At 67.5% G+C, this 24,681-nt stretch overlaps 3 protein-coding genes across 13 annotated transcripts; 2 read left to right on the forward strand and 1 right to left on the reverse strand.

Moving 5' to 3' along the window:
• Window positions 1-97: 97 nt before the first annotated feature.
• CORO6 (coronin 6) lies at window positions 98-6,385 on the forward strand. Of its 6 annotated transcripts, XM_032129652.1 has the most exons (12): window positions 98-152; window positions 2,155-2,354; window positions 2,966-3,088; window positions 3,532-3,661; window positions 3,743-3,924; window positions 4,047-4,166; window positions 4,381-4,500; window positions 4,901-5,005; window positions 5,094-5,239; window positions 5,317-5,374; window positions 5,456-5,689; window positions 5,792-6,385. In XM_032129652.1, exons 2-12 carry the CDS (start codon window positions 2,157-2,159, stop codon window positions 5,912-5,914), a joined length of 1,539 nt encoding a protein of 512 aa, XP_031985543.1. In that variant the 5' UTR covers window positions 98-152; window positions 2,155-2,156; the 3' UTR covers window positions 5,915-6,385. The 6 variants fall into 6 exon arrangements, with proteins under 6 accessions (XP_031985543.1, XP_031985537.1, XP_031985540.1 ...); XM_032129646.1 differs by lacking the exon at window positions 4,381-4,500; XM_032129649.1 differs by lacking the exon at window positions 4,381-4,500 and having other exon boundaries at window positions 5,795-6,385.
• Window positions 6,386-6,504: 119 nt separating this feature from the next.
• On the reverse strand, window positions 6,505-14,363 carry ANKRD13B (ankyrin repeat domain 13B). Of its 3 annotated transcripts, none has more exons than XM_032129644.1 (15): window positions 14,196-14,363; window positions 10,682-10,817; window positions 10,311-10,435; window positions 10,193-10,238; window positions 9,791-9,934; window positions 9,501-9,690; window positions 9,348-9,414; window positions 9,177-9,258; window positions 9,044-9,108; window positions 8,832-8,962; window positions 8,567-8,724; window positions 8,338-8,490; window positions 8,013-8,173; window positions 7,775-7,851; window positions 6,505-7,686 (listed from the first exon to the last, which is right to left on the reverse strand). In XM_032129644.1, exons 1-15 carry the CDS (start codon window positions 14,304-14,306, stop codon window positions 7,476-7,478), a joined length of 1,857 nt encoding a protein of 618 aa, XP_031985535.1. In that variant the 5' UTR covers window positions 14,307-14,363; the 3' UTR covers window positions 6,505-7,475. The 3 variants fall into 3 exon arrangements, with proteins under 3 accessions (XP_031985535.1, XP_031985534.1, XP_031985536.1); XM_032129643.1 differs by having other exon boundaries at window positions 7,771-7,851; XM_032129645.1 differs by lacking the exon at window positions 14,196-14,363 and adding an exon at window positions 14,106-14,183 and having other exon boundaries at window positions 7,771-7,851.
• Window positions 14,364-16,101: 1,738 nt separating this feature from the next.
• On the forward strand, window positions 16,102-24,676 carry GIT1 (GIT ArfGAP 1). Of its 4 annotated transcripts, XM_032129639.1 has the most exons (22): window positions 16,102-16,217; window positions 19,136-19,269; window positions 19,351-19,463; window positions 19,548-19,653; window positions 19,729-19,815; window positions 19,923-20,053; window positions 20,131-20,225; window positions 20,306-20,348; window positions 20,529-20,555; window positions 20,853-20,901; window positions 20,981-21,053; window positions 21,669-21,766; window positions 21,845-21,956; window positions 22,035-22,162; window positions 22,241-22,393; window positions 22,476-22,703; window positions 22,812-22,865; window positions 23,135-23,221; window positions 23,325-23,398; window positions 23,489-23,671; window positions 23,807-23,870; window positions 23,971-24,676. In XM_032129639.1, the coding sequence occupies exons 1-22, from the start codon at window positions 16,166-16,168 to the stop codon at window positions 24,181-24,183; spliced, it is 2,304 nt and encodes a 767-aa protein (XP_031985530.1). In that variant the 5' UTR covers window positions 16,102-16,165; the 3' UTR covers window positions 24,184-24,676. The 4 variants fall into 4 exon arrangements, with proteins under 4 accessions (XP_031985530.1, XP_031985532.1, XP_031985531.1 ...); XM_032129641.1 differs by lacking the exon at window positions 22,812-22,865 and having other exon boundaries at window positions 16,103-16,217; XM_032129640.1 differs by lacking the exon at window positions 20,529-20,555 and having other exon boundaries at window positions 16,103-16,217.
• The last annotated feature ends 5 nt before the right edge of the window (window positions 24,677-24,681 follow it).

The raw sequence follows: 24,681 nt of genomic DNA on the forward strand, positions 1-24,681 counted from the left end.
AGCCGAGCGGAGCGGAGCCGAGCGGGGCCGGGCCGGGCCGGGCCGGGGGGAGCGCAGCGGGGCTGAGCGCGGCCGGAGCGGGCGGAGCGGAGCCGAGCGGGGCGCAGCGCGGAGCCGGGCGCGCCCGGGCGCGGAGGAGCCGCCGAGCGCAGGTGGGAGCCGGGCGCGGGGCGGGGGCGGCGGGAGCGCGGTGGGGAGGGACGGGGGGACGCGGGGAGCGCGGCTGAGCCCCCCGGGCCCCGGCCCCTCGCCGCCCGCCGGCGGAGATGGCTATATTTGGACAGTGACCTCTGGTCGTTCCCGAGCAGTCGCTGCGGATTCAATTGTGGCAACGTAATGGCACGGCCGGGGAGCGGGGAGCGGGGCTGTCCTGCCTGTATCCTGCCTGCACCCCGCCTGTATCCCGCCTGCACCCCGCCTGTATCCCGCCTGCACCCCACCGCTCTCTGCCAGCACCCCATCCGACCCCACCTGCGCCCTGCCTGCACCCCACCCATCTCTCATGCCTGCACCCCACACCTGCACCTCATTCAGCCCTGCCTGCACCTTGCCAGCACCCCACCGGCTCCTCCCCAGCCCAGCCTGCACCCTACACGCTGCCTGCACCCTGCTAAACTCTGCCTGCATCACATCTGCCCCCCACCTGCACCCCACACGCTGCCCACACCCTGCCCTGCCAGCCAGGCCGTCCCTTCCTTCCCTGCGTGCTGACACCCCAGACTCTGCTCCCACTGGCAATGGTTGAGGTGCTGGGAGAGCGTCCCCACGGAGCCCACTCGCCCCTCCCCAGGGCTGGGGACTGTGCTCGAGACGAGGGGGGTGACACCAGCGGTGCCGTTGTCCAGCCCCGCTTGGTAGCCGGGCTCTGGGCCCCTTAGCGCCCAGCTCCAACCCGTTCAGCCAGGCCAGGGATGATGCTGAAGTGCCGTGAGGGCTCCGGGGACACTCAGGGACTGGGCAGATGTGGTTTGGCAGGGCACTGCGTGTGCTCTGTCCAAAATGCACCGGCTGGGACATGGAGGAGCAGATGTGCTCCTGCCTCTGCCCACACCGGCTCTGTGGGCTGAGGACAGCAGTGCCTGGCCCTCTGGCCGTGGTTTGGTGGCTGAATGTGGCTCCTGACAATGGCTGTGTACCCAGAAGAGCAGAGGGGAGTCCCCGGGGTAGCCAGTGGCTTATGGGTGCGGTAGAGCCCCAGCTCCAAGGGTTTTGTGGTCCTGAGTGTCTCAGCTCCCCCTGGGGCAGGTCCCAGGAGCAGCACAGGCTGGGGGGAGAGATGGGTGACTGTGGGCATCGTGCCCAGCTGTGGCTGAGGTCTGGACACCCCTCTGGGGCCATGGGAAGGGCTCCTCCACACCCCAGTGTGCCTGTGGAGCTGTGTGTCTGTGCCAGGTCCAGCCCTTACCCAGGTGGGGGTGCAGAGTGCGTGGCAGGGATCCGTGCCACCAGACAGGGATCCACGGAGGGAGGCATGAGCCACCAGCAGGCAGCTCTGGAGGCACAGCCCTCCTCCCGGGTGCCGGGTCGAGCCAGGCAACCTCAGGCCAGTGATGCAGGATAGGATACAAGGGGACAAGCTGTGATCTGGTGTGCAGCACCTTTATGTCCACCCCAAAGTCCCCTCTGCCCTGCTACTCTGCTCCAGCAACTTATGTGCCAACTCCAGTGCCAGCCACGGGGCATGGTACAGCTGTGGGGCACAACACAGCTGTGGGACAGGGCACAGCAATGGGGCATGGTACAGCTGTGGGGCATGGTACAGCTGTGGGGCATGGCACAGCTATGGGGAATGGTACAGCTGTGGGGCATGGCACAGCTGTGGGACAGGGCACAGCTGTGGGGCATAGCACAGCTGTGCATTATGACATGACATGGCCATGTCCCTGCCCAGTGCCAAGTGGCTCTGGCCACCACCTGACAGTCCCCAGCACCTGCAGCACCCCCACATCCCTGCACAGGGATCACTCCTGCTCCCTGAGGCAGGGTCAGGGCCACATCAGGCACCATCCCGTATCCTCAAACCCTGGCACCTCAGTGTTCCCAGGCTTCCCGCTGTGCCCAGAGTAGGAGGAATCTCTCAGAGCACTGAGGGGACCAGAACCCCTCCAAGCTGTGCCAGGGTGGGGAAGTGGTGGCCTGACCCTGTCCCCCCAGCCATGAGCCGCCGCGTGGTGCGCCAGAGCAAGTTCCGGCACGTGTTCGGGCAGCCGGTGAAGGCAGACCAGATGTACGAGGACATCCGTGTCTCCAAGGTGACATGTGACAGCTCCTTCTGCGCCGTCAACCCCAAGTTTGTGGCCATCATTGTGGAGTCTGGTGGTGGTGGGGCCTTCATTGTCCTGCCCCTTGCCAAGGTGAGTGGGGAGGATGCTGGGGTTTGGCCACGCCACTGGGTGGGGGCAATATGCTGATGGGTTTTGATTTTGGGGAGCTGCTGTGGCCCCAGAGCCCCCCAGCTTTGCCCCAATACCCTCTCCTCATGTGGGGGCTCAGGGCAGGAACAGCCTGGGTCATCATCGACACCTGCCAAGGGTGACATCCCTGGGGCAACCGAGGTGATGTGGGAAACCCCCAGCTTCCTTCCTCCCAACCCTAATTCCCTGGGAGCACAGCATGCCCAGGGAGCAGCACCCAGTGGAGTGGGGGTCTGCCCTGCCAACCCTGACAGAGAGACTGGGAGGGGGTCCCCAAGCCCTCCTCGCCATCAGAGCAGACACAAAACAGCCTCGCATAGGTCACATCCTTCCCCTCTGAGTCCCTATGAGGCCTTGTGCCAGGTGAGCCCCATTTGCCCCATGTGCCTCGGTTTCCCCCTTCGAGCCAGGTGCAAACCTCTGGCCACTGCCGGGATCCCCTGCATGTCCCCATTTGTGCCACAACCCCACAGGGTGGCCGGGCTGGGCTTTGGGGGGCACCTGGCAGTGTCTCTCCCAGGGAGACTCATCCCAGCCCCTCACCATTGCAGACAGGACGGGTGGACAAGAACCACCCGCTGGTGACAGGACACACAGCACCCGTGCTGGACATCGACTGGTGTCCCCACAACGACAACGTCATCGCCAGCGCCTCGGAGGACACCACCGTCATGGTGAGGGGCTGGTCCCCGCGCGGGAGGGGGGTGGCGGCCGCTGGGGGAGCGATGCAGAGCATCCCCCCCCCACCCTTGCCGCCTGTGAAGTGTCACTGGCCTATTTTTAGCCCCGGTGCCATGCGTTCGCGCTGGCGGCGGCTGCTCTCTCCATGATGCAGCAGTTTGTGCTAAATATACCCTCCCAGGCAACTCAGCACGCAGGAATAGCTGTGGGGGGGCTGGGGGCTGCACCCCAGCCATGCCCCCCTCCCTGTGCCCACCAGCACCCTGAATGCTGGGGATGCACCCCAGGATGGAGGCGCTTCTGGCATCCCCTCACCACCCTCCCCGCAGGCTGAGCTGGGATTAATGATGTGGTTAATTGGCTCCGAGGCCCTCATCCGCTTAGTGCTCACACACGGGGTGATCCCCAACGCCCTGCTCTCCGTCCCCTCCCCCAGGTGTGGCAGATCCCTGACTATGTCCCCGTGCGCAACATCACGGAGCCCGTGGTGACACTGGAGGGACACTCCAAGCGGGTGAGCATCATCTCCTGGCACCCCACCGCCCGCAACGTCCTGCTCAGCGCAGGTAAGGGGGTCCCGGGTCACCCTCCCCGGGGTCGCAGGAGATCCACGCGGTGACAGCATCTGCTCCCTGGGTCCTCTGCAGGCTGTGACAACCTGGTGATCCTCTGGAACGTGGGGACGGGGGAGATGCTGCTGGCGCTGGATGACATGCACACCGACCTCATCTACAACGTGGGCTGGAACCGCAATGGCAGCCTCCTCGTCACCACCTGCAAGGACAAGAAGGTCCGTGTCATCGACCCCCGCAAGCAGCAGATCATAGCGGTGAGTGCCCCTGCCGTGCCCCCCCTCATCCCACCGCGGGGTCCCCCCCAGTGCCTGCCTGACCCTACTAACCCCACACCGCGCGTCTCTGTGTTTGATTTAACCCGCTAACGCCGGCGCAGGAGAAAACCAAACCGCACGACGGCACCCGCCCCATCCGCGCCATCTTCGTGGCCGATGGCAAGATCTTCACCACGGGCTTCAGCAGGATGAGCGAGCGGCAGCTGGGCCTCTGGGACCTGGTACGAGACGGCGGCTCCAGCCTGGCCAGCGCCAATCCCACCGATCTCAGCCCAGCCCGGAGCGCTCTGGGTGCCGGGGATACTCTCTGGCAATGCGTGCGCTCAGGGAGCACCATGGAATAGGAGTCAACGGCTGTTTTGGGGGACAGATCCGGACCCCCTCCATATTCCCCCCTTCCCGTGCCCCGTGCTGACTGTCTCCCCCTCCCCCCAGGAGAGGTTTGCCCCCCACGAAGGGCTGAGGCCCGTGCGGGCCATCTTCACGCGGGAAGGACACATCTTTACCACGGGCTTTACCAGAATGAGCCAGCGGGAGCTGGGCTTGTGGGACCCGGTAACGAGGCCGCATGGAGTGCTGCCCTGGGAACTTGGCCCCCCAGGCCCCCTGCCAACCCACCCTGCCCCCGGACGGGGTGTCTGCTGCATCCCCCTCCCAAAAGATGCCAAGTTCCCAAGTGTGCCGTGCTGTGTTGTGGGGGGGAGGGGGCTGGGAGGCAGGGAGTGCTGTGGAAGGGGGGTATATCTGGGCTGGGGGGTTACCCAGCCATGCAGGTAAACAGGAGTGGGGCAGGGGGCTGCGGGGGGGCATGCCAAGCTGCCTGCCCAGGGGGTTATGTACCCCAGAGGGAACAAGCCCTGTCCCCCAGTGTGCCGTGGCTAACGTGTGTGACTAACCAGGGTGGGGGTTTTGGGGTCACTGCTCACACCCCTCTATCACTGCTCTGGCCCCGCAGAATAACTTTGAGGAGCCCATTGCCCTGCAAGAGATGGACACGAGCAATGGGGTCCTGCTGCCCTTCTATGACGCCGATTCCAGCATCGTCTACCTCTGCGGGAAGGTAACCCACCCTCCCCGCGGTGCACCCCCCGTGCCACCCTGTCCCTGAGGGTGCCAGGGCTGGCTGACAGCTGTCCCCACCCCTGCAGGGTGACAGCAGCATCCGGTACTTCGAGATCACGGACGAGGCGCCCTACGTGCACTACCTGAACACCTACAGCAGCAAGGAGCCCCAGCGGGGCATGGGCTTCATGCCCAAGCGTGGGCTGGATGTCAGCAAGTGCGAGATCGCCAGGTGAGAGCCAAGGGGTCTGGGGGGAGCCAGAAGGGTCAGGGCAATCAGCTGGACCCTGACTGCCTGTGGCCACGCAGGTTCTTCAAGCTGCACGAGCGCAAGTGCGAGCCCATCGTCATGACAGTGCCACGCAAGGTGAGCCTGGGGGGTCCCAGGGGAGATGGGGGCCTGGGGGGGACACCCCACATCTCACCATGGTCTCTCTCCCTCCCGCAGTCAGACCTCTTCCAGGATGACCTGTACCCCGACACGCCAGGCCCCGAGCCAGCCCTGGAGGCGGATGAGTGGCTGTCAGGGAAGGACGCAGAGCCCATCCTCATCTCTCTGCGGGATGGGTACGTCCCCATCAAGAACCGGGAGCTGAAGGTGGTCAAGAAGAACATCCTGGACAGCAAACCCCCGCCAGGCCCCCGACGGAGCCACTCCAGCTGCAACTCCGACTACTTCTCTGTGAGTGTCCTGGGGATAGGGACAGCAGGGCTGTACCCCTGCCCTGCGGTGGGGTGGGAGGGGCCAGACTGGTCGGTGACCCTGTGTCCCCCCTCCCTGCAGCAGCCAGCCTTGGAGGAGGTGCTGGAGGAGATCCGTGCCCTGAAGGAGACGGTCCAAGCGCAGGAGAAGCGCATCTCCGACCTGGAGAACAAACTCTGCCAGTTCACCAACGGCACGGACTAGTGAGGTGGCCACGGCCAAGACCACGGGCACGGCCAGGACTGCCCCGGCCTCCCGGGGATTAAAGCCGAGTCCCCACCTTGGGCAGGAGCCCGGAGCCGTGTTCTTTCCCCAGGAGCCGAGGGGGCAGGGAGGGGGTCGGACTCTGACCCCCTTCTGTGGGCATCAGTCGCATCCTTCTCCCAGGGTGCCCTGGCACATGGGCACCCCATGCAGCACCCGAGGGGGTCCTGCTTCAGTGCCCGCAGGCTGGGGCTGCCGAGCATCCCTCCACGGGGACCTGCACGCTGGGCACCAGCATCCTCCCAGGACAGGGAGCTGCCGGGCCCCCCCGGCCAGGATGTGCTTGTGTACGGTGCTACACCCCCACCCCATCACCCCCTCACCCCCCTCTGCCCCATCGGCCCCTCGGCGGGTGCCCCCAACTGGCTCTTTGCTCCTGGACCCCTTTAATAAAGGGCTCAGCCACCCTTGGCCGTGTGGCAGGTACCAGGGACAAGGGACCATCGTGCCAGGGGTGCTGCCTGCACCCCACTGCCAGCACCTGCTGCCTGCGGACCCCCGGCCCAGGCAGAGGGAGGCCGAGAGAGACAAACATTAAAGAGCATTTATTGGTGTTGGCCGCGGTCGGAGCTGCTCGGGCTCCCCCGGCCCTGGCCCAGATGTTGCTGTGGGGTGCACGGGTGGGTGGAGGGAGGGGCACCAGCTATGAAAAGTCCCAGGGGAGCGAGCCCAGCCCCCCTCACCCCGCAGCCCCCGGCCCCCCATGTGCAAAGGGGGAGCAGCCGGGGCAGGGGGCCGGGGTTAGCACCATTTGACGTAAGGTTTCTCTTGGGGTCAGTGCCCGGGACGAGGGGGTGCAGCGCTGCCAAGGGGGGGCATCCGAGCAGGGTGGAGAGGTGCGAGCAGGGGTAAGGGGGGGTGACACCGGGCGGCCCTTCACAGGCACCCCTTCAGCTGCCCCAGCAGTCCCCGTGCCGTGGGGGGGCGGCTGTGCAGCCCCTCGCTGGCTGTGGGGTACAATAGGGCAGAGCCCCCCACCCCTGTTGGCAGGCAGAGCAGCTCCCGGGTAAGTGCACTTGGTAGCGCCTGGGCAGGGGGGGAAGAGGGAGCCGGGCAGAGCCCCCTGGCTCTGGGGGAACCCCGGGACCCCACGCAACTGGCAGCCCACCCATCTGGGGCAGAATGTGCCCCCCACCGCCTTCCTGGGGTGAGGGGCTGAGCAGCACCCCGTCGGGCGGCTGGGGGGGCAGGGCTGTCCTGGAGAGGGGGTACAGTCTGTGGAGTTGCCCTCCCTGGTCCCTGCCACCCCAGGTGCAGGGTTAACACCCACCCCCACCCTGGGCTGCTGCGGGGCGCCCCCACCTCACCCCAACACCGCCCCAGCTCTGGGGACGTTCTCCCAGGGCCAAATCCTGCTCTCCCCTTCCCCACTTGCCCTCCGCAGTTCCTGGACTGGTTCCCCCCCACACCGCTCCCTCTCTGTGCCCCCAGACACGGCCCCGGCCGCGTCCCCATCCCCACTGGAGGGGGGGGGTGTGAGGGGCTCAGTGGGGCTGCGGGGTCACTTCTCCGTCAGCGAGAGCTGCAGGATCCGCTGCAGATCCTCTTCCTCCTGGCGCGTCCGGCGCTCCGCTTCCTCCTGCTCCCGCGCCGACAGCGCCATGGCCAGGCGCAGCTGCTCCGCGTAGCTGGGGAACAGGGCGCTGGGCCCCCTGCCACCCCCCGGCGACGGGGCCACGGGGGGACGCGGGGACGCCGTGTGCTGGGGAGTCCTGGCGGGCAGCAGGGGCTCAGTGGGGGCCCCGTGGGTCCGGCTCCCACACCCACTCCCCCCTGCGGGGCTGGCCGGACCTTACCAACCTGTCTCCCCGGCGGCCCTCGTGCGACATGGGGTGGGTGCCCGGCTTGCTGTTGGTCAGTGCTTCCCAAATGGTCACCTGTGGTCGGTGACAGAGGGGTGTTGGAGGGTGGCACCCCAAAACCCAGTCCTCCCGGCATGAACTCTGACCCGCCACCATGGGATGCAGGGATGAGTGGAGGTAGGGTGAGTGAGAATCGCGGGTGGCACTGGGATGGGGAAGAAGGTGGCAGTGCCCACCTGGTCGTACTCGCTGCCCGCTTCCAGCAAGCTCTGCTGGATGGCGAACTGCAGCAGGTCATCCTCGTCCTCCCGCAGGGCGTCCTGGTGGGTGCCCACCACGCTGTACCCCCGCGGCACCTCGAACAGCGCCGGGTCCATCTCGCACGCTCGGCACGAGGCTGTGGGGAGATCAGAGCTGGCCTGGCTGGGCATCCTGTCCTACTCCACTCTGCCAGTCCTGTGTCCCTTACCCTGCTGTGACCCACTCCCACCGCACCAGCTGTACCCCCAGACCCCACTGGGATCCCTTCCCATCCCACCTCACCATGTCCCCCCCACATACTGAGGGAGCTGGAGCTGCTGACACTGGAGGAGTCGCTGCTGGGTGAGGGTGCCTCGCTGCTGGGGCTGTGCCGCAGGGAGCTGACAGGCTCGTCACACCCATTGAGGTTGCCGAAGGTTATTCGGGCATTGAGGATATGGAAGATGGGGATTTCTGCAGGAAAAGGGAAAAAAAGCGAGGAGGGAAGCTGCCTGTGCCAGCCAGGTCAGCAGCAGAGCTCAGTCCATACCAATCTTGACAGGGAAGCCGGGTGGGAGGCGCAGGGTGATGAAGTCCCGCAGTTTGGCGAAGAGAGCGTTGCTTATTGCCATGAGGTCGATGATGGGGGCAACCTGCTCGCAGAGGGACAGCGGGTGGTCCTCACACAGCCACAGCTTCGCCTTGAACCTGCCGGGGACAGGCGTTGGGCTGGGGACCCCCACCTGTCCCCCCCTCGCTCTGCAGCAGTGTGGGTGGGGACACAGGGAGCCCCTGTCTGCTCTTCCCCCTCTCACTTCTGTGTCTTGGTGGTGAGCTCCATGGGCCGTCCCATGTCCCGGTTGCCCAGCTCGAAGTTGGGGTTGAAGTACTCCTCAGGGGTGATGGCAGTGGGGTTGGCGTGGCTCAGTGTCTGCGTGATCAGTGTCTGCATGGGGGGACAGCCCGGTGGGGTGAGAGGGGGAGGTCAGACTGCAGGGCCACCCCCTCCAACCCCTGATGCACTCACCCCATTGTTGGGTCCCACGTGCTGCTCAGCGATGCCCAGGAAGGACTGCAGGGGGGTCTTACAGCCTGCGGGAGAGGAGGGGGTGAGGGCAGAGCCAGGGGTGCCCTGCCCGCCCAGCCCGTGCTGGCTCCACCTTTGCTCTTGCCCTTGTGCTGGTCCGAGAGGTGCTCGGTCCGTGTCCGTGTGATCAGCTCCACGTTGGAAGCACCATAGACCTGGCCAAGGAGGGGGAATGGCAGAGGTGGGTACCCCACAGCTGCCACCCGCTGTATCCCCCTGGGCAGCTCAACTCCCTGCCCCTCACCTTGGCCTCGTACCCATTCACCATTTCCGTCTTCTCGCTCCTCCAGCCCAGGATCCCAGACTTATTCCTGGCGTGACACAGCACCATGAGTTTGCTTGGACAGCCCGGGGTGCCAGCACTCCCGGGGGTGGGCTCAGTACCACCCCAGCCCACCTCTCGAAGGCGATGTTCTTGGTGTCGAGCTGGGTGGTGACAACGGGGGCCGTCAGCCGCCCCATCACCTGCTCCTCGGTGGGCTGCACAGCAGCCAGCAGCACCTCCTGGTCGTGGCCGGCCAGGGCCAGCGTCTCTGAGTAGACCACCCGCCTGTCATGGTCAATCTCCATCACCACTGCACTGCTGTCTGCAGGGAATGGGGTCAGGACAACCATGGTCCCCACCGCGTCACCTGGCTGGCGCTGCCAGCACTCCCCAGTGAGGGGGACATCCCGGTGTCACCTCACCTTGTCCCCGAAAGACGAAGCTGCGGTTGCCCCGCTGCCAGGTCATATGGTCGAAGCCCAGCAGTGTGGTGTCCACCCGCAGGTTCTGGCCACTCTTCCACACCTTGTAGGTGTCACTGGGGCAGATCTTGGACACCAGGGGCACTGGGGAGAGATGCCAATAGCCCAGCCGGGGATGGGGCCATCTGCACCCCTGAGGGGGCTGCCAGCGCTGAGATAGGTGGGGGACACACCTGGGGGACATGGTGCCTTGGAGGAATGGGGGGGGTCTGCAAGCTTGGGGTGTCAGAAGGCAAGGGGGCAGGTGACCCCCAGCATGGGGATGGGGATGGATGCTGGGGCTGGGGGACTCTGCTGGGAAATTCCCGCTCCCCTCACAGCCACGCTGTGCCCCGAGCTCACCCCAGCTGGTGAATTCCCACTTCATTTCCACGTAGAAGTCCTGGGCCTGTGGAGAGCACCAAGGGGTCAGGGGATCCCCGTGGCTGCAGCCCCCCGCAGCCCCCACCAAGGGCGGTACCTTGCGCAGCTTCTCCAGCAGGACGGGGATCCCGGCCAGGCGCTTGATGGCTCTCTGGTAGTCGCGGTAGCGCAGGACCAGCTGCACCAGCTCCAGGTCACGGGTGCTCACAGCCTCCTGCAGGACTGTGGGGCAAAGGGGCAGTGCCCAGGGCCATGGCACAGCATGGCAACCTGGCACTGCAGAGCTGGGCACTGCACAGGAGCCACAGGCACGCAGCACCAGAGTGAGCATGACCATGCCTGCACCCGTGTCCATGTCCACATCCATGTTGATGCTCGTGCCCACACCCATCTCCATGCCCATCTCCATGCCCGTATCTGTGTCAGGGCAGCTTGCAGGAGGCTGGAGGGAAGCAGCAACCCTCTCACCTGTCCATCCACTGCGGTTCTCCTTGCCCACGTCAGCACCATGCTTCAGCAGCACCCTGGCACACTCGAGGTGGCCCAGCGTGGTGGCCAGGTGCAGGGGAGTGCGTCCTCGGGGGTCCAGCTGCTCGATGTCGGCCTGTCAGGAGGGAATGAGACTCCGGGATCACTGGGGTGGCCAGACCTTGCCCTCCAGTGCTCTCCCACAGACATGCAGCTCCCAGACACAGAAAGCAGCCAACATTTGACAGTATCTGGGAGAGCGTCCCCACCCCTGAGCTCCCCCAAGTGAGGCACCTCAAAAGCCTCTCCCCGGCTGCCACTGCCAGACCCACGAAGAGGGCATGGAGAGCACAGTGGCGGCTGCCAGCACCCAGCACACCTCGGCACAGTCAGGCTGGGCTGCACCCACCAGGCGGGCACGGAGCAGGAGCACGGCATGGCAGCGGGGTGGGGGGGCACAGATGCCCCTGGCGCAGCGCACAGAGCTCTGCACATCTCCATGCAGCTGCAAGCTCCAGAAAAGCCCCCACGTCGGGGATCTGGGGGGGGCTGTGCCCAGTTGCCAGGCAGCAGCTGCCGGCAGCCCCCCTCCGCCAGGGCCGGGAGCGCGGCGGGCGCCGTGGGCTGCGGCGGGCGCACGTGTTCCCCTGCCTGAGCCGGGGGCGGGCGGCTGCGGGAGCGGAGCGGCTGCTCGGAGGATCCCCGGGGCCCTGGGGAGCCGTCGCTGGGGCTGCCGTTGTTTGTGCCAAACCCGGAGCCTGGCACCCGGCCAGCCCTGAGGAATCCCTCGCGCGCTGGCGGGTGGGCACCCCCGGCACCCACGGGCCCCGCTCCCCGTGTGGGAAGCGGCGTCACACCCATGCCCAGTGCTGGGGACGTGGCTCGGGGAAGGGGGGGACACTCTCTGTGCCCCCCAGCACCCAGCTGGAGTAGAAGCCTTGTGCCCGGAGAGGGGCACTCAGATGCTGCCAGGGCAGGAGGCAATGGGGCAGTCCCCAAATAATGGGTTTTGGGGAGGCCGCTCTCAGGAGAACGAACCTGGGGTGCAAGACCCAAAGGTGCCAGCTGGGACCGGGCAGCCAGAGGTGTTTGGGCGTGGGCAGAGGTGGAGCGTGGGCTCCCTGGTGCCCAGGGTCTCACCGGCAGCATGTCCCTGCCTCGCTCTGGGCATGTCCTGCAGTCCTGCTGCCCCAGGGATGTTCCCATCCCTGCCTGGGCTGTGGGTATTCCCATGGCTCTCATCCCCAAAGACTCACAGGTAGGGGGACACCCCCCATCTACCCACACCACCAGAGTAAAACAGCCCCCCAGTTCCCTGGTAGTCAATGTGCTGCTCCAATGCTCTCCAGGCTGCTTCTTAATTGCACTAATGAAACGACTCTAATTAAGGCAATCGCCCCCCAGCTGTGGGCGGGAGTTGCAGGCTCAGTGGGGTTCCCCAGCTGCAGCTCTGCCCCAGCGCTGGGCAGGATGAGGGTCCCCAGTCTGGGGACATGGCGCTGGAGCCACCCCAGGGGACACAGTGTGACCCAGATTTTGCCAGCAAGAGCTCAGTCCTGGACTCTGGTGCTGGGCTGGCTCCAGCTTGGGGACCACAGCACAGACCTCAAGGTGCTGCCTGTCCTGAGGCCGTGACACCCACTGGGGATGGTGACAGGGATGGGGGCGGCTTTGGGGTGGCAGCGGTGCAGTGCAGAACCGCAGCTCAGTCGCTCCTCCTGTGCCAGCCGGGCACGTGGCACAGCACGTCCCTCCACTGGGGTTGTCCTTGGCTTGGAGCACCCCAGCTCCTGCTCCTGGGTAGCAACGGGGCACATGGGCCAGCACGGGAAGATGGTGCCAGGCAGTGCTGTCCCTGTGCAGCCCCGGGTCCCTGTCACGCCCCAGGGGGCAGGCTGCCGTGAGGGGTGTCCTGGCACAACAGGCTCTGTGTCACTGCCTGCCACATCCTCGTGATGTCCGTGCCAAGGGGACCCACTGACCCTGGCTCCCTTGTGGAGGCAAGTGTGGATGGGAGCTCATGGTGACAATTTGGGGGTGGCAGACACAGAGCCCTTATGGGGACACGGAGAGGAGCAATGCTCTCAGCTGCCCCAGTGCTTCCCAACCCCAAACACCTGCACTCGGGAGGAGCAGCACGTGCAGCCACTGCCCTGTGGGGGTCACCAAGGTGGCGGGAGGGCAGAGTCCTGGGTAGGGGGACACCCGGCCCCCAGAATCTCACACAGCACCAGCCCCAACTCCTTATCTGGGGGATGCTCTGGCAGGGATAAGGGCTGAGCCGTGTCCCTGGATGCCCTGGACAGAGCAGGGGGCCTGGGCTGGCCCCCACCTTCTTCCCCCAATCCTCCACCTGCTCCAGAGTCTGGCCTGCAGCACCCATGGCCCCCCTCGTGCATCCCTGGGGTGCACACACGGCTGGCTTTGCTCTCACCCTGAAAATGCCAGTGGGGGCCAGGGCAGAGCCCCTCTGCTTCCCGGGCAGGGAGGCTGGAGCTTCTCTGCAGGCAAGAGGGTCGGAGCCCCCCTCGTAGCCCCTCCACCTCCCCGCGTCTGCCGAGCCCAGCTTTGATCTCCGCCGCGCCGGGCTCCTGGGAAAACTGACCCCAATTTACCACGGAAATAAAAACACTGGCCATGGGGTGGGAGACCGGGGCGATGCTGGCGCAGCCTCTGGCTGGACCCCACAATGGAGACGGGTGTGGCGGGAGCCATCGCCTGCATCCCGGCGGGAGCTTCGCGGCACAATGACCCCCGTTTCATGCATCACCAGGGTCCATCCAGCACGGCCCTCAGTGCCTTGGGGTTTGAGGACCTGGGCCGAGGGACTGGGGATGCTCAGCACAGCCTCCCCATCAGCCTCCCTCCAGCGCCTGCGGTTTCCTGCGTCTTCGGGGTTGGGTTTTAATTACCTGAATTGCAACGCCACAGGGGAGAAGGAGGCTGGGAACCCGCTGGGGAAGCACCCACACCCCGCTCCATCACCGGGCGGTTGGGAGGTTCCCGGACTGAGGGAGAAAGTGGGTCCCCTCGCCCTGAGAAGGACCCTTGTGAGGCTGGGGGGCTGCGCCCCGGCAACATCAGGGCCCGTGTCCCCCCCCCCTAGAGAGGCTCAGCCTGAGAGTGGGGAGCTGAAGGCTGCACCCCCAGAGGGGTGGCAATACCCTGAGAAGCGGGGTGCGGGCCGGGGGTCTGCAGAGGCCTAGCAGAGAGCTGGGGACACGTGCGGAGAGATGCTCGGGGCTGCGTGTGCTGGAGGATGCAGGGGAGCCGCGGGTGGTACCCACCGCTCCGCGGCAGCCCCGGGGGCAGCAGGCACAGTCCCGGCGTGCAGGTGGGGACACACACCGCACCCCCAGAGCCCCGCCAGCGCAGACAGCGACCCCATCCCTGTCACCCCCCTCATCTCCATCCTCATCCTCACCCCGGCTCCGAGCATTGCATCAGCCCGAGCCGAGCGGAGCCGGGCCAGGCCGGGCCGTGCCGTGCCGGGAGTGTCCCCGCGCCGCCCCACCTGCTTGGCGCTGAGCTCCCGGTCCAGGTCACGGGCGCGGTTGTGCCAGACGAGGTAGTGCAGCGGGTACCTGCCCTCCGGCCCCTTCCTGCCCGAGCAAGACGCGAGCATCCTCCGTGCATGCTGGAACGGCGCGGCGGGCGCGGCGCGGGGCGGCGCGGGGCGGGGGGGGCGCGGGGCGGGGCGGGCCGCCACCTCCCGCCCGGTGCTTCCCCGGCCCCCCCCGCACCGCCCGGCCTCATGGGACTTGTAGTTGCCCTGCCCGGCATCGCCCCCTTCTTCCTCATCTTCATCCTCCTCTTTCCTCGTCTCCCTCCCGCACCGCTGAGCCCATCACCGCGGCCTCCGATCCCGCGAGGGGGCCTGCAAAGCGGCACCCCATTGGCAATCAGCATCCTCCCCAAATTCCCCCCTTTCCTGGGCTGATCTTCCCCCTCCCAGCTGGCCTCCGCTCCCCCCGTGGGGCAGCGGGCCCGAGCATATGGCGGGGCAGGGGTGAAGACGGCAGGTGGGGACCAGGTGGGGGCCGTGGGGGAACCCCGATTCCCGCCCCCGCTGCACCAGGCACGGGCCCCCAGCCCCGTTTCCTTTTCCGCCTGCGTCTCTCCCGGGCAGGCGTCGCGTTTTCCGGCTGCCGCCCGAGAACAATGCAAGGCTGGGCCTCTGCGGCCGCCCCGGCCTCCACCGGCGCCACGCTCCTGGCCCCCCACCCGGCTGCTCCCCACCCTCCCATGGGGGGCACCCCCCCGGCATTATTCTGTGCTCAGCCGCGGCGGTGGCGGTGGTCGCATCCCCCCGCCCCTGTCCCCGCACAGCATCCCCCATCCCCCTGCCAGCCCCGCTGCCCCATGACGTCATGAGCCACCTCCTCGGTAGCCCGCGGTGAGGTCACCCCGCCTGCCCCGTGGTGCTGGGGGGCACGATGCGGCCCCACTGCCCTGGCTCCCGCTGGGCTCTGACCCCCCTCAGCTGTCTGTGGGGCCTCCATGGGGTGTCCCCTCTGGTCCAAGTGCTTAAAGGGTCACAGTAGGGAACAGACCGCAAATAGTCCCCAATCCCCACACCCACCCCCAAAATCCCCTGTGGAGGGGGTGTGTGGCCCAACCCAGCGTCCTGGGGAAGGGGTGTGCCCGGGAGTGGGGTGCACAGTGTCAGAGGTGGCACTGGGAAGAGGGCTGGGGGTGGCCAGGACTGCGGCTGGATCTAGGACAAGTGTCCAGAGCAGGACTGAAGCAATTTGGGGGTACCCTGGGCTGAGACTGGGTTACACAGGACCCGGAATAGGAATGGGACCAGTGCCATCCCTCCGGGATAAACAGGACAGGGGCTGGGAGCAGGACCAGGACAGTGCCCTGGGCTGAAAATGGGACCGGGATTGCACCGAGGACGGGGACTGGGGTCAGGACTAGGGGATGCCCGGGACCAGGAGCAGAGCAACGGCAGGGCTAATGCCCAGCAGCAGGTGAGGTGCCCGGGCCCGGGCTGTCCGGGGGGGCGTATGCAGGTGCGGGTGCGGAGCGGGGGCGGTGCCGGTGCGAATGCGGAGCGGTGCCGGTGCCCGTGCGAATCCGTGTGCGGGTCCGGGTCCGTGTGCGGAGCGGGGGCGGTGCCGGTGCCGGTGCGTGTCCCGGTGCGGGGCGGTGCCGGTGCGGGTTCGGGTGCGGCTGCGAGTGCGGGGCGGTGCCGGTGCCGGTGCGGGGCGGCCGCGGCAGCGCTGCCGGTGGCGGGGCGGGGGCGGTGCGGCCCCTCCTCCGCCGGGGCCGGGCCTGCGCCGCTTCCTGCGGAGCCGCCGGGCGCTGGGAGCAGCCGGCAGCCCCCGGCCCCGCCGCCCCGGGCCCCGCCGCCCCCGCCCCGCCGCCCGGCCCCCCCCCCCCCTTCCCCGCCGCCGCTCCCCCGGCGGGCCCGGGGGGCGCCGCCGCCGCCCCACGCTGGCGCAGAGGCCCGGGCCCGGGCCCGCCTCGCCGCTGAGGATGTCCCGGAAGGCGCCGCGGGCAGAGGTGTGCGCCGACTGCAGCGCCCCAGGTAAGGGTCCCCCCGCACCGGCACCGGCACGGCCCCGCCGGCCCCCCCCGCGCCTCCCGCTGCCCCCCGGAGCCTGCCCTGCCCGCCCCTCGCGCCACCGAGAGCCCCCTCTGCGCCCCATGGCACCCCCCGGTGCGTCCCCCGCACCCCCGTCAGCCCTATCTGTACCCCGAGGTGTTTGCCCCCGGACTGCTCCCCATGACCTCTTTTGCATCTCCCTCTACGTCCCAAATCGAGACCCCTTTTCACCCCCTCTGGGTGGCCCCAGGATCGCCCTGGTTATTCCTTTCTGCGCTCCACTCTGCACACCCAAGGCACCCCCACCGAGTCCCCTGTCTGCCCCCCAGGAACCCTCTGATGTGCCCCCAGTGAAACGCCTTGATGAAACCCATGACCCCCTTGCTGCACCCCCTTTTAGCCCACTGGAATACCCCAATACACCCCAGACATAGCCCCGATACCCCGGCATGCCGTCCTCCGTGCCGCTCCGGTCCACCCCGCGTGTCCCCACCGCCCCCCTGCACCACCCACAGCCTTCGCACCCCAGCGCGGGGGCTGCTGGCACAGGCTGGGGACGCACCGGTCGGTGCCAGCAGCGCTGGTGGCCCTGTAAAGGGTAGGATGATGGGGGACACCCTCCTGCATCCCACAGCACCCCACAGCCAGCACCCACCCCAGGCGGATCCGGGCTTGGCGGTGCCGGCTGGGTGAGCCGGGTGGCCGCCGCGCTGCAAGCCGGAGCCGAGCCTGGGCAAGACCATTCCCATCCCCGGCGGTGCCGGTGCCCGCAGCCCCCACGCTGGGCACGCGCCCGTGGGCGTCACGGTGGGTTTGGCCCCCCAAACCCTGCCCACCGTAGGGCCGGACCCCAAACCTGCCCGTGGCCAGTGCAGGTGGCCCCACGGCAATGAATGAACGGGTTTCCGAGCCGGCCCCGGAAAGCTGCCCGCGGGCCAAGGCTGTGCCGAAATTATTCCGGCCACGTGCCAATGGCCGGATCCTGCCAGGAGAGCTGTCGGCACGCGTGGGCGAAAGGCTGCCCTGCCTCCAGGCATCCCCCGTGCCGGCGGGCAAGCGGGGGGCCAGGGGTTCCCGGGGCGGTGCCGGGGCTCCCTGCTACGGCCAGGGGAAATGGAAACCAGTTTCTTCCAATCTCTTATCGCCTGGCAGCCATGGGAGGAAATGAGTTATAAAGTCCAGAGGCCGTTTCCTACCGCGCTGGGAGCACAGGCTGTCGCTGCCGGGGATGCACTGCCTGGCCCTGCATGGGGGTTGCCTGTGGGGTGCTCTGATCCCTCTGCCCGGGCTCCCTTGGCCCCATGGATGCTGGCTGGCCCCAGCCCTGCCATCACCAGTGCGGGACCGAGTGCTGGGGGTCCCGGTATCAGTCCATATCCCGGTGTAGGGATTGATGTGCTGGGAGCTCTCTTGGACTCCAGGATCCTCCCACGATTTGGGGTGTCCCAGTGCCTGCGCTCCCCGAGCTGCTGCAATGCCCACCCGCATCCCACCGCATCCCAGCTGTCTTAGGGCGGGAGGGGGTGTTGCCCCGGGGACACTCTGGATCTGCCCGGTTGGGGGGCCGCGGGCCGGCTCCCCCCGCACGGAGCGTCCTGTTCCCGGCGGTGGCCGTGGGCAGCGGGCGCGAAGGCACAGATGCCGCCGCACCGGCTGCCAAGGCGCTGCCATCTGCGTGCGCGGGGCTGCCAGGCTGGGGGGGGGGCCACCACTCCCCGCGGCCACCCCACCCCGGCCCCGGGGCACTGCAGCATGGCAGGATGCCGTGCCCCCCCCCAAAACAGTGTCCTCAGGGCTCTGGGGGGATGCGTGGGGAGGGGTCCGGGACCCTGCAGAGAGGAAGGAAGTGGGGGAGGCTTGGCTGGCTGGCTGCCTGCCTTCCTCCCTCTCTCTGTGAGGTCGTGGGGCCACTGTCCCCCCTCAGGCCATCGGGCAGGTCAGTGCGGCCACCCCCCCAGGCCCTGTATCCCCGAGCTGCCCCTTCTTGTGGGACAGTGTGGTGTTTATGTAGGACCTACAGAAACAAGGGGAGGGGGTGGGGCTGGGCAGAGGGTGGCAGGACTCCCTCATTGTGCCCGGCAGAGGGGACACCTGGGAACGATTCAGCATCGGCACCCCGTGCCTGGCTGCTTTCCCGGGAGGAGGGGGGCTGTGACCCAGCGGGGGTCCTCAAATCCTGTCCTCATGCTGCTGCGAACAGCTGCAGCCCAACGGCTGCACCACGGGGCCAGATCCCCTCGTCCCCAGGACCCGTTTTTGGGGTGCAGGCGTGGCGAGCTGCTGCCTGGCCGGGAGCAGTGCCCCCGCGGGTGCTGGGGCTGGTGCCAGCACGGGGCCAGCGCGGCTGCTCAAACGATCCTTTGTTCCCGGCTGGGACACAAAGGGCTCCAGTCCGGCCGGCCGGGGCCAGCGGCGGGGCTGGAGGGGCACGGCAGCGTGGGGGGCCATGGCACCTGCCCCAGAGCTGGGGTGTCCTGGGGGTTGGCTGCGCCGGGGTGCTGAGGCTGCAGAGCTGGTGACCACCCTACGTCGGAGCCCATGGACTGGGGGTGCCCACCCATTGCAGGGCGCACTGCCACCATCCAGGACCCCCCAAACACTCAGCCAGGGGCTCTGGGGGTAAGCGACCTCGCAGCAAGCCAGGGTGTCCCTGCTCAGGGTGTGCTGGCATCATTCCTGCCACCAGCTGTCCTCCTGATGGTGGGGGGCCAAACTCTGCCCCCCTTTTGGCTGGTGGTTGCTATGGGAAACCCGTGGGTTTCCCCTGGTGATGAGCTGAGCCCCTCTCCATCTCTCGGGAAATGGTTGCTGTGGCAACGCATCCCCCCTGCTGGATGGATGCATGGGGAGGGGACCACATGGGGAGGGGACACCCGCTGACACCCCCATGCCACCCCCAGACCCTGGCTGGGCATCGATCAACCGCGGGGTGCTCATCTGCGACGAGTGCTGCAGCGTGCACCGCAGCCTGGGCCGCCACATCTCCATCGTCAAACACCTGCGCCACAGCCCCTGGCCCGCCACCCTGCTCCAGGTGGGTGCTGGGGACACTGGAATGTGGGGAGATGCACACCGGGACCCCTCGTGCCCACTGGGCCCTGCCTGTCCCCTGCAGATGGTGCACACCTTGGCGAGCAATGGGGCCAACTCTATCTGGGAGCACTCGCTGCTGGATCCGGCACAGGTGCAGAGCGGTCGCCGGAAGGCAAACCCCCAGGACAAAGTGCAGTAAGTGCCCCCTGTGCTGTGGGGAGAAGGTCGGTGCTGGCTGGGAGCCCCCTCCTCACCCCAGAATCCACTGCCCACCCACAGCCCCACCAAGTCGGAGTTCATCCGTGCCAAGTACCAGATGCTGGCCTTCGTCCACAAGCTGCCCTGCCGGGATGATGACGGCGTCACTGCCAAGGACCTCAGCAAGGTGGGGTGGGGGCTCAGGGATCCCCCTTTGGCAGTGGGGACAGATTCCCCCCGTTACCAGCTCTGTCCTCCGCAGCAATTGCACTCGAGCGTGCGGACGGGCAACCTGGAGACCTGCCTGCGCCTGCTCTCGCTGGGCGCCCAGGCCAACTTCTTCCACCCGGTGAGCACTGGTGGGGCTCGGGGACCCGAGAGGTGGTGTGGGGCCCAGGGGGTCCTGCAGCCCCATCCCACGTGCAGGCTGCGGGGCTGAGGCTGCCATGCCCACAGGAGAAGGGCACCACGCCACTGCACGTGGCCGCCAAGGCCGGGCAGATCCTGCAGGCAGAGCTGCTGGTGGTCTACGGTGCTGACCCTGGGGCGCCCGATGTGAACGGCCGGACCCCCATTGACTATGCCAGGTGAGGGCAGGAAAGGGGGTCACCCCTGCCTGCACCCCCACCTAGGGTGGGCATCACCCCTGCTGGCCCTCCCACAGGCAGGCAGCGCAGCACGAGCTGGCAGAGCGGCTGGTGGAGTGCCAGTACGAGCTGACCGACCGGCTGGCCTTCTACCTCTGCGGCAGGAAGCCGGGTGAGTGAGGGGGTCCTGGGGTGAGGGGGTTACCCTGGAGGGACCACAGGGCCCTGCTCACCACCCCTCTCTTTGCGCAGACCACAAGAACGGGCACTACATCATCCCGCAGATGGCTGACAGGTGAGTGCCTGGTGCCCGTGGCCCCGCTGCCCTGTCCCATGTCCCCCCAGCATCCCCGCTGGGCTGAGGGGGGGACCCCGGTCACTGGAGCATCCCTGGGGGGCGGGGGGTCGGCGTGCCCGCGCGTTTAACGTCCGCCTTTATCCTGTTCTTCCCTCCGCTGCCTTCTCCGGAGCGCAGGGTGCGCCCAAAGTGCATGGCACAGAGGTATTGTCCGCTCGGCTCTTGGCTCTGGGGGCCCCCCATGCTGCTGGCATGGGCCCCCCCTGCAGCCCTGGCCGCTCGGCCCAGCCCGGCACCTGGGGGGCACTCGGGGAGGGGGGGTCCTGCTTGCCCCCTGCCACCTCATCCCCCTGTGCCTGCCCACCAGCCCTGCTTGGTGAAGCCCCCAATGCCTGAGGGGGGGGGTCCCTGTCCTGGTGGGGTGCAGCTGGGGACTGTTTTGGTGGGAACAGGCCAGGAATGACCCCCACTTTTTGTTTCCCCCCTCCCCGTACCCCCCAGCCTGGACCTCTCTGAACTGGCCAAGGCAGCCAAGAAGAAGCTGCAGGCGGTGAGTGGGGGCCGCTGCAGGGCTGGGGGTGTCCTGCCTGCTCCCCTCATCCTGCCTGACACTGTCCCCTGTCCTGCAGCTCAGCAACCGCCTCTTCGAGGAGCTGGCCATGGACGTGTATGACGAGGTGGACCGTCGGGAGAACGACGCGGGTGAGCGGGGGGTGCGGGGTGCAGCTCCCCGGGGCCGGGGCGGGCGTCACGGCGCGGGGAGGAGCAGCCGGCGGGGCCGCGGCCGAGCCCCGCGCTCCCCCCGATCTGGATGAGTCCGCCGGGACCGCAGGCCCCTCCTTCTTCATTCCTCCGGCCGGGAAGGTTTGCTCAGAGCGAGGGGCCGCCGCTGGGTGCCAGGGCTGGGGTGCTGCTCGAGGTGGGTGCCGGGATCCCCCAGGGATGGGGGCTCAGCCTGCAGTGGTGCCCCTGATCTGGGGGGTTGGTGGGGTGGGGGCTATCCTGTTTCCGTGGCGGGGCGGGTGCCAGCAGACGTGTCCAACCCTCTTCCCACCAGCTGGGGGGTGCTGAGATGGTGCCTGAAAGGGTGAAGAGCGGGGGGGGGGTCCTGCTAGGGAGTGCAGGGGGGACCCCAGCCCTGCTGGGTGGCTGGGGGAGGTGATTCCCGTCAGCCTGGCCAGGCTCCGCTCCCAACCCCAGCAGGCTGGCCCTGCGCCCGCGCCTGCGTCCTGCTGGCTCCGGGCCCTGCAGCCTGCTTGTCCGGGGGGGTCCAGCCCCTGTGTCCCCCAGGGTCTGACACCAGGTGCCTTCCTGCAGTCTGGCTGACGACGCAGAACCACAGCACGCTGGTGACAGAGCGCAGCGCCGTCCCCTTCCTCCCTGTCAACCCCGAGTACTCAGCCACGCGCAACCAGGTGAGGCCCTCTCTAGCACACGACCGCCCTGTGCACCCGGATGCCTGCTCACCCCCTTTTTCCCCCTCCTGCCCCCAGGGCCGGCAGAAGCTGGCCAGGTTCAACGCCAGGGAGTTCGCCACCTTGCTCATCGACATCCTTGGGGAAGCCAAGCGCCGGCAGCAAGGGAAGAGTCTGCTCAGCCCCACAGGTGAGGCATGGAGGGCAGCGAGGTGGGGCTGAGCACTGCCCCCTGCCCTGTGCTCAGCACCCCCCTGCCCTTCCCCAGACGCCCTCGACTACTCGCTGCGGAGCCAGAGTGACCTGGACGACCAGCACGACTACGACAGCGTCGCCTCCGACGAGGACACAGACCAGGAGCTGCTGCGCAACGCCTCCCGCAACAACCGCGCCAGGGTGAGCCCGGGCCCCGGCCTGGACCCCCACCCAGACCCCTGGCTCTGGAATCCTAACGCTGAGCTCCTCTCCCTGCAGAGCATGGACTCCTCCGACCTGTCAGATGGCCCCATCACGCTGCAGGAGTACCTGGAGGTGAAGAAGGCTCTGGCTGCCTCTGAGGCCAAGGTGCAGCAACTGATGAAGGTGAACAACAGCCTGAGTGATGAGCTGCGCCGGCTGCAGCGCGAGGTGGGTGTGGGGCCGGCAGGACCCCCCTCGTCAGTGTTACCCCCCGTCCTCGCTGATGCCTTCCCCCTTCTCCCTGCTGCAGATCCACAAGCTGCAGGCAGAGAACACACAGATCCGGCAGCAGACTGGTCCTGCACATCCAACCCCAGCCCCCAGCGAGCGGCCAGAGCATGGGCACCCCCCAGGCACGGCCCCCCCACACCGCCGGGACCGCCAGGCCTTCTCCATGTACGAGCCGGGCTCGGCGCTGAAACCCTTCGGGCAGCCAGTGGAGGAGCTGGTGACACGGCTCCAGCCCTTCAGCCCTGGCGTGAGTGTGCTAGGGAGGGTGGGAGGGTTTTGGGGTGCAGCAGTCCCGCTAGCCCCACAGGTGCTGGGTCCCATCTCCGCGGGGCCGTAACCTTTCGTGTGTCGCCAGGAGGTGGAGGACGAGGCTCTGTACTCCATGCACATCCCGGCCAGCGTGTACCGGGTAAGGGGGCCGCAGCGGGGGCGGCTCCTGCATGGACATGGTGGCTGTTGCCTGCCCAGGATGTGGCCTTTGGGATGTCCTGTCCCCCCACTGCCCTGCACCCCCTTGGGTCAGGCCGAGACCTTCCCAAGGGATGGCAGCTGCGGGATGTTCCTGCATGCAGGGTGGCGGTGTCCCCTGTGTTCGTCCTCCCCTGCACGTCACCAGGGTTGGCTCCAGACCCTTCTGCACCCTGTTCAGCATGGGCTTCCCCTCTTTTCCCCCTCCAGATCCGGAAAGGTCCATCTGCCTCCTCGGTGCCCTTCCCTCCATCCTCCCCGCTGCTCTCCTGCCCGTCTGATGGTGCCCGACACATGGTGACGTATTGGGGAGGGGGAGCAATTCTTGGGGTGAGGAGACTCCTGACCCTGTGTGGGGATGGGGCTGGGCAGGGCTTGACACTGCTCTTCTGCCCTCCAGAGCAAGCTGGACCGGCACGGCAGCGGCACCGACAGCGACTACGACAACACGCAGGCGGGTGAGGTTCTGATCAGGTGAGTGGTGGGGCTGGGGGCTGCACCAGGGTACGTGGGGACACAGGGGCTGACACTGACCCAGGGTGGTTGGTTGGTTGGTCCCTGCAGCATGGAGGGGAAGCGGTTTGTAGAGCTGAGCAAGGATGAGGACTTCCCCCACGAGCTGGACCCGCTGGACGGGGAGCTGGACCCCGGGCTGCCCAGCACGGAGGATGTCATCCTCAAAACTGAGCAGGTCACCAAGAATATCCAGGAGCTGCTGCGGGCAGCACAAGAGTCCAAGCATGACAGGTAGGACTGGGGCACGGACTCAGGGTCCCTCTGGACACCCAGACCAAGGGTGGGGGGGGCCATGCCTTGCCACCCTCCATGGTCAGAGTCGCTGTTCTCCACGGTGCGGTGCTCACCCTTTCTCCTTGCCCCCAGCTTCGTGCCCTGCTCAGAGAAGATCCACTTGGCTGTGACGGAGATGGCATCACTTTTCCCTAAGGTACAAGGAGCTGTGTGTCCCTGGGGTGAGGGTGGTCCCCACCAGACACTGCCAGCCCCGTCAGCATGGGTTCTGACACTGGTCCTGTGCTCTGCCACAGAAACCAGCACTGGAGACGGTGCGGAGCTCCCTGCGGCTGCTCAATGCCAGCGCCTACCGGCTGCAGAGCGAGTGCCGCAAGACCGTGCCCCCCGAGCCTGGCGCCACCGTGGACTACCAGCTCCTGACCCAGCAGGTCATCCAGTGTGCCTACGACATCGCCAAGGCCGCCAAGCAGCTGGTCACCATCACCACTCGCGAGAAGAAGCAGTGAGCGCCAGCCCGTGTCCCCCTGTGTCCCCAGGCCCCCGCGCTCTCCGTGTCTCCCTTCCCTCCAGCAGCAGCTGGCACCTGGGGTGAGCGTGGCTGCAAGTGGCCTTTTTGGGGAGCCGGGGTGCAGGGTTCCTCGTGCCCCCCACGCCGTCAAGGAGCTGGTGCTCAACCTGCGGGGTAGGTGCCTGCATCCTCCTGTACAGCCCCCTGCCCGCCCCGCGGCACGCGCCTAACTTATCCTGTACATAGCCTCTGTAGCTGTCCGTGGCGGTGGTGGCCTTGTACCCCCACCTCCCACAAAGCCCCTCTCTGGGTGGCCGGTACCCCCGAGGCCACCCACAGCATTACACTGGACTGGGGCGCCCGCGGGCCCCCCCTCCCCGGGCGTTCTGAACCCCTCCCCGGGCGTCCTGCCCCGTGCCGGGGCCACGCTCCCCACTGTAAGATGTGTCCTTGTACATTTGTATCAATAAAGGTGTGAGCATTGCACGGGCGCCCG

Source organism: Corvus moneduloides, chromosome 20 (genome assembly GCF_009650955.1).
Source record: "Corvus moneduloides isolate bCorMon1 chromosome 20, bCorMon1.pri, whole genome shotgun sequence".
Lineage (NCBI taxonomy): Eukaryota > Metazoa > Chordata > Aves > Passeriformes > Corvidae > Corvus > Corvus moneduloides.

Excerpts from the sequence above, each read along its gene's own strand:
- CORO6 (XM_032129652.1), top strand. The coding sequence starts at position 2,157 with ATGAGCCGCCGCGTGGTGCGCCAGAGCAAGTTCCGGCACGTGTTCGGG. Across the intron at positions 3,662-3,742 it reads CAACGTCCTGCTCAGCGCAG|GCTGTGACAACCTGGTGATC; the intron begins GTAAGGGGGTCC and ends GGTCCTCTGCAG. Across the intron at positions 4,167-4,380 it reads AGCTGGGCCTCTGGGACCTG|GAGAGGTTTGCCCCCCACGA; the intron begins GTACGAGACGGC and ends CCCTCCCCCCAG.
- ANKRD13B (XM_032129643.1), bottom strand. The coding sequence starts at position 14,306 with ATGCTCGCGTCTTGCTCGGGCAGGAAGGGGCCGGAGGGCAGGTACCCG. Across the intron at positions 9,109-9,176 it reads GCACAAGGGCAAGAGCAAAG|GCTGTAAGACCCCCCTGCAG; the intron begins GTGGAGCCAGCA and ends CCTCTCCCGCAG. Across the intron at positions 8,491-8,566 it reads CGGCTTCCCTGTCAAGATTG|AAATCCCCATCTTCCATATC; the intron begins GTATGGACTGAG and ends CTTTTCCTGCAG.
- GIT1 (XM_032129639.1), top strand. The coding sequence starts at position 16,166 with ATGTCCCGGAAGGCGCCGCGGGCAGAGGTGTGCGCCGACTGCAGCGCC. Across the intron at positions 20,349-20,528 it reads ATCCCGCAGATGGCTGACAG|GGTGCGCCCAAAGTGCATGG; the intron begins GTGAGTGCCTGG and ends TCCGGAGCGCAG. Across the intron at positions 23,399-23,488 it reads GCGGGTGAGGTTCTGATCAG|CATGGAGGGGAAGCGGTTTG; the intron begins GTGAGTGGTGGG and ends TGGTCCCTGCAG.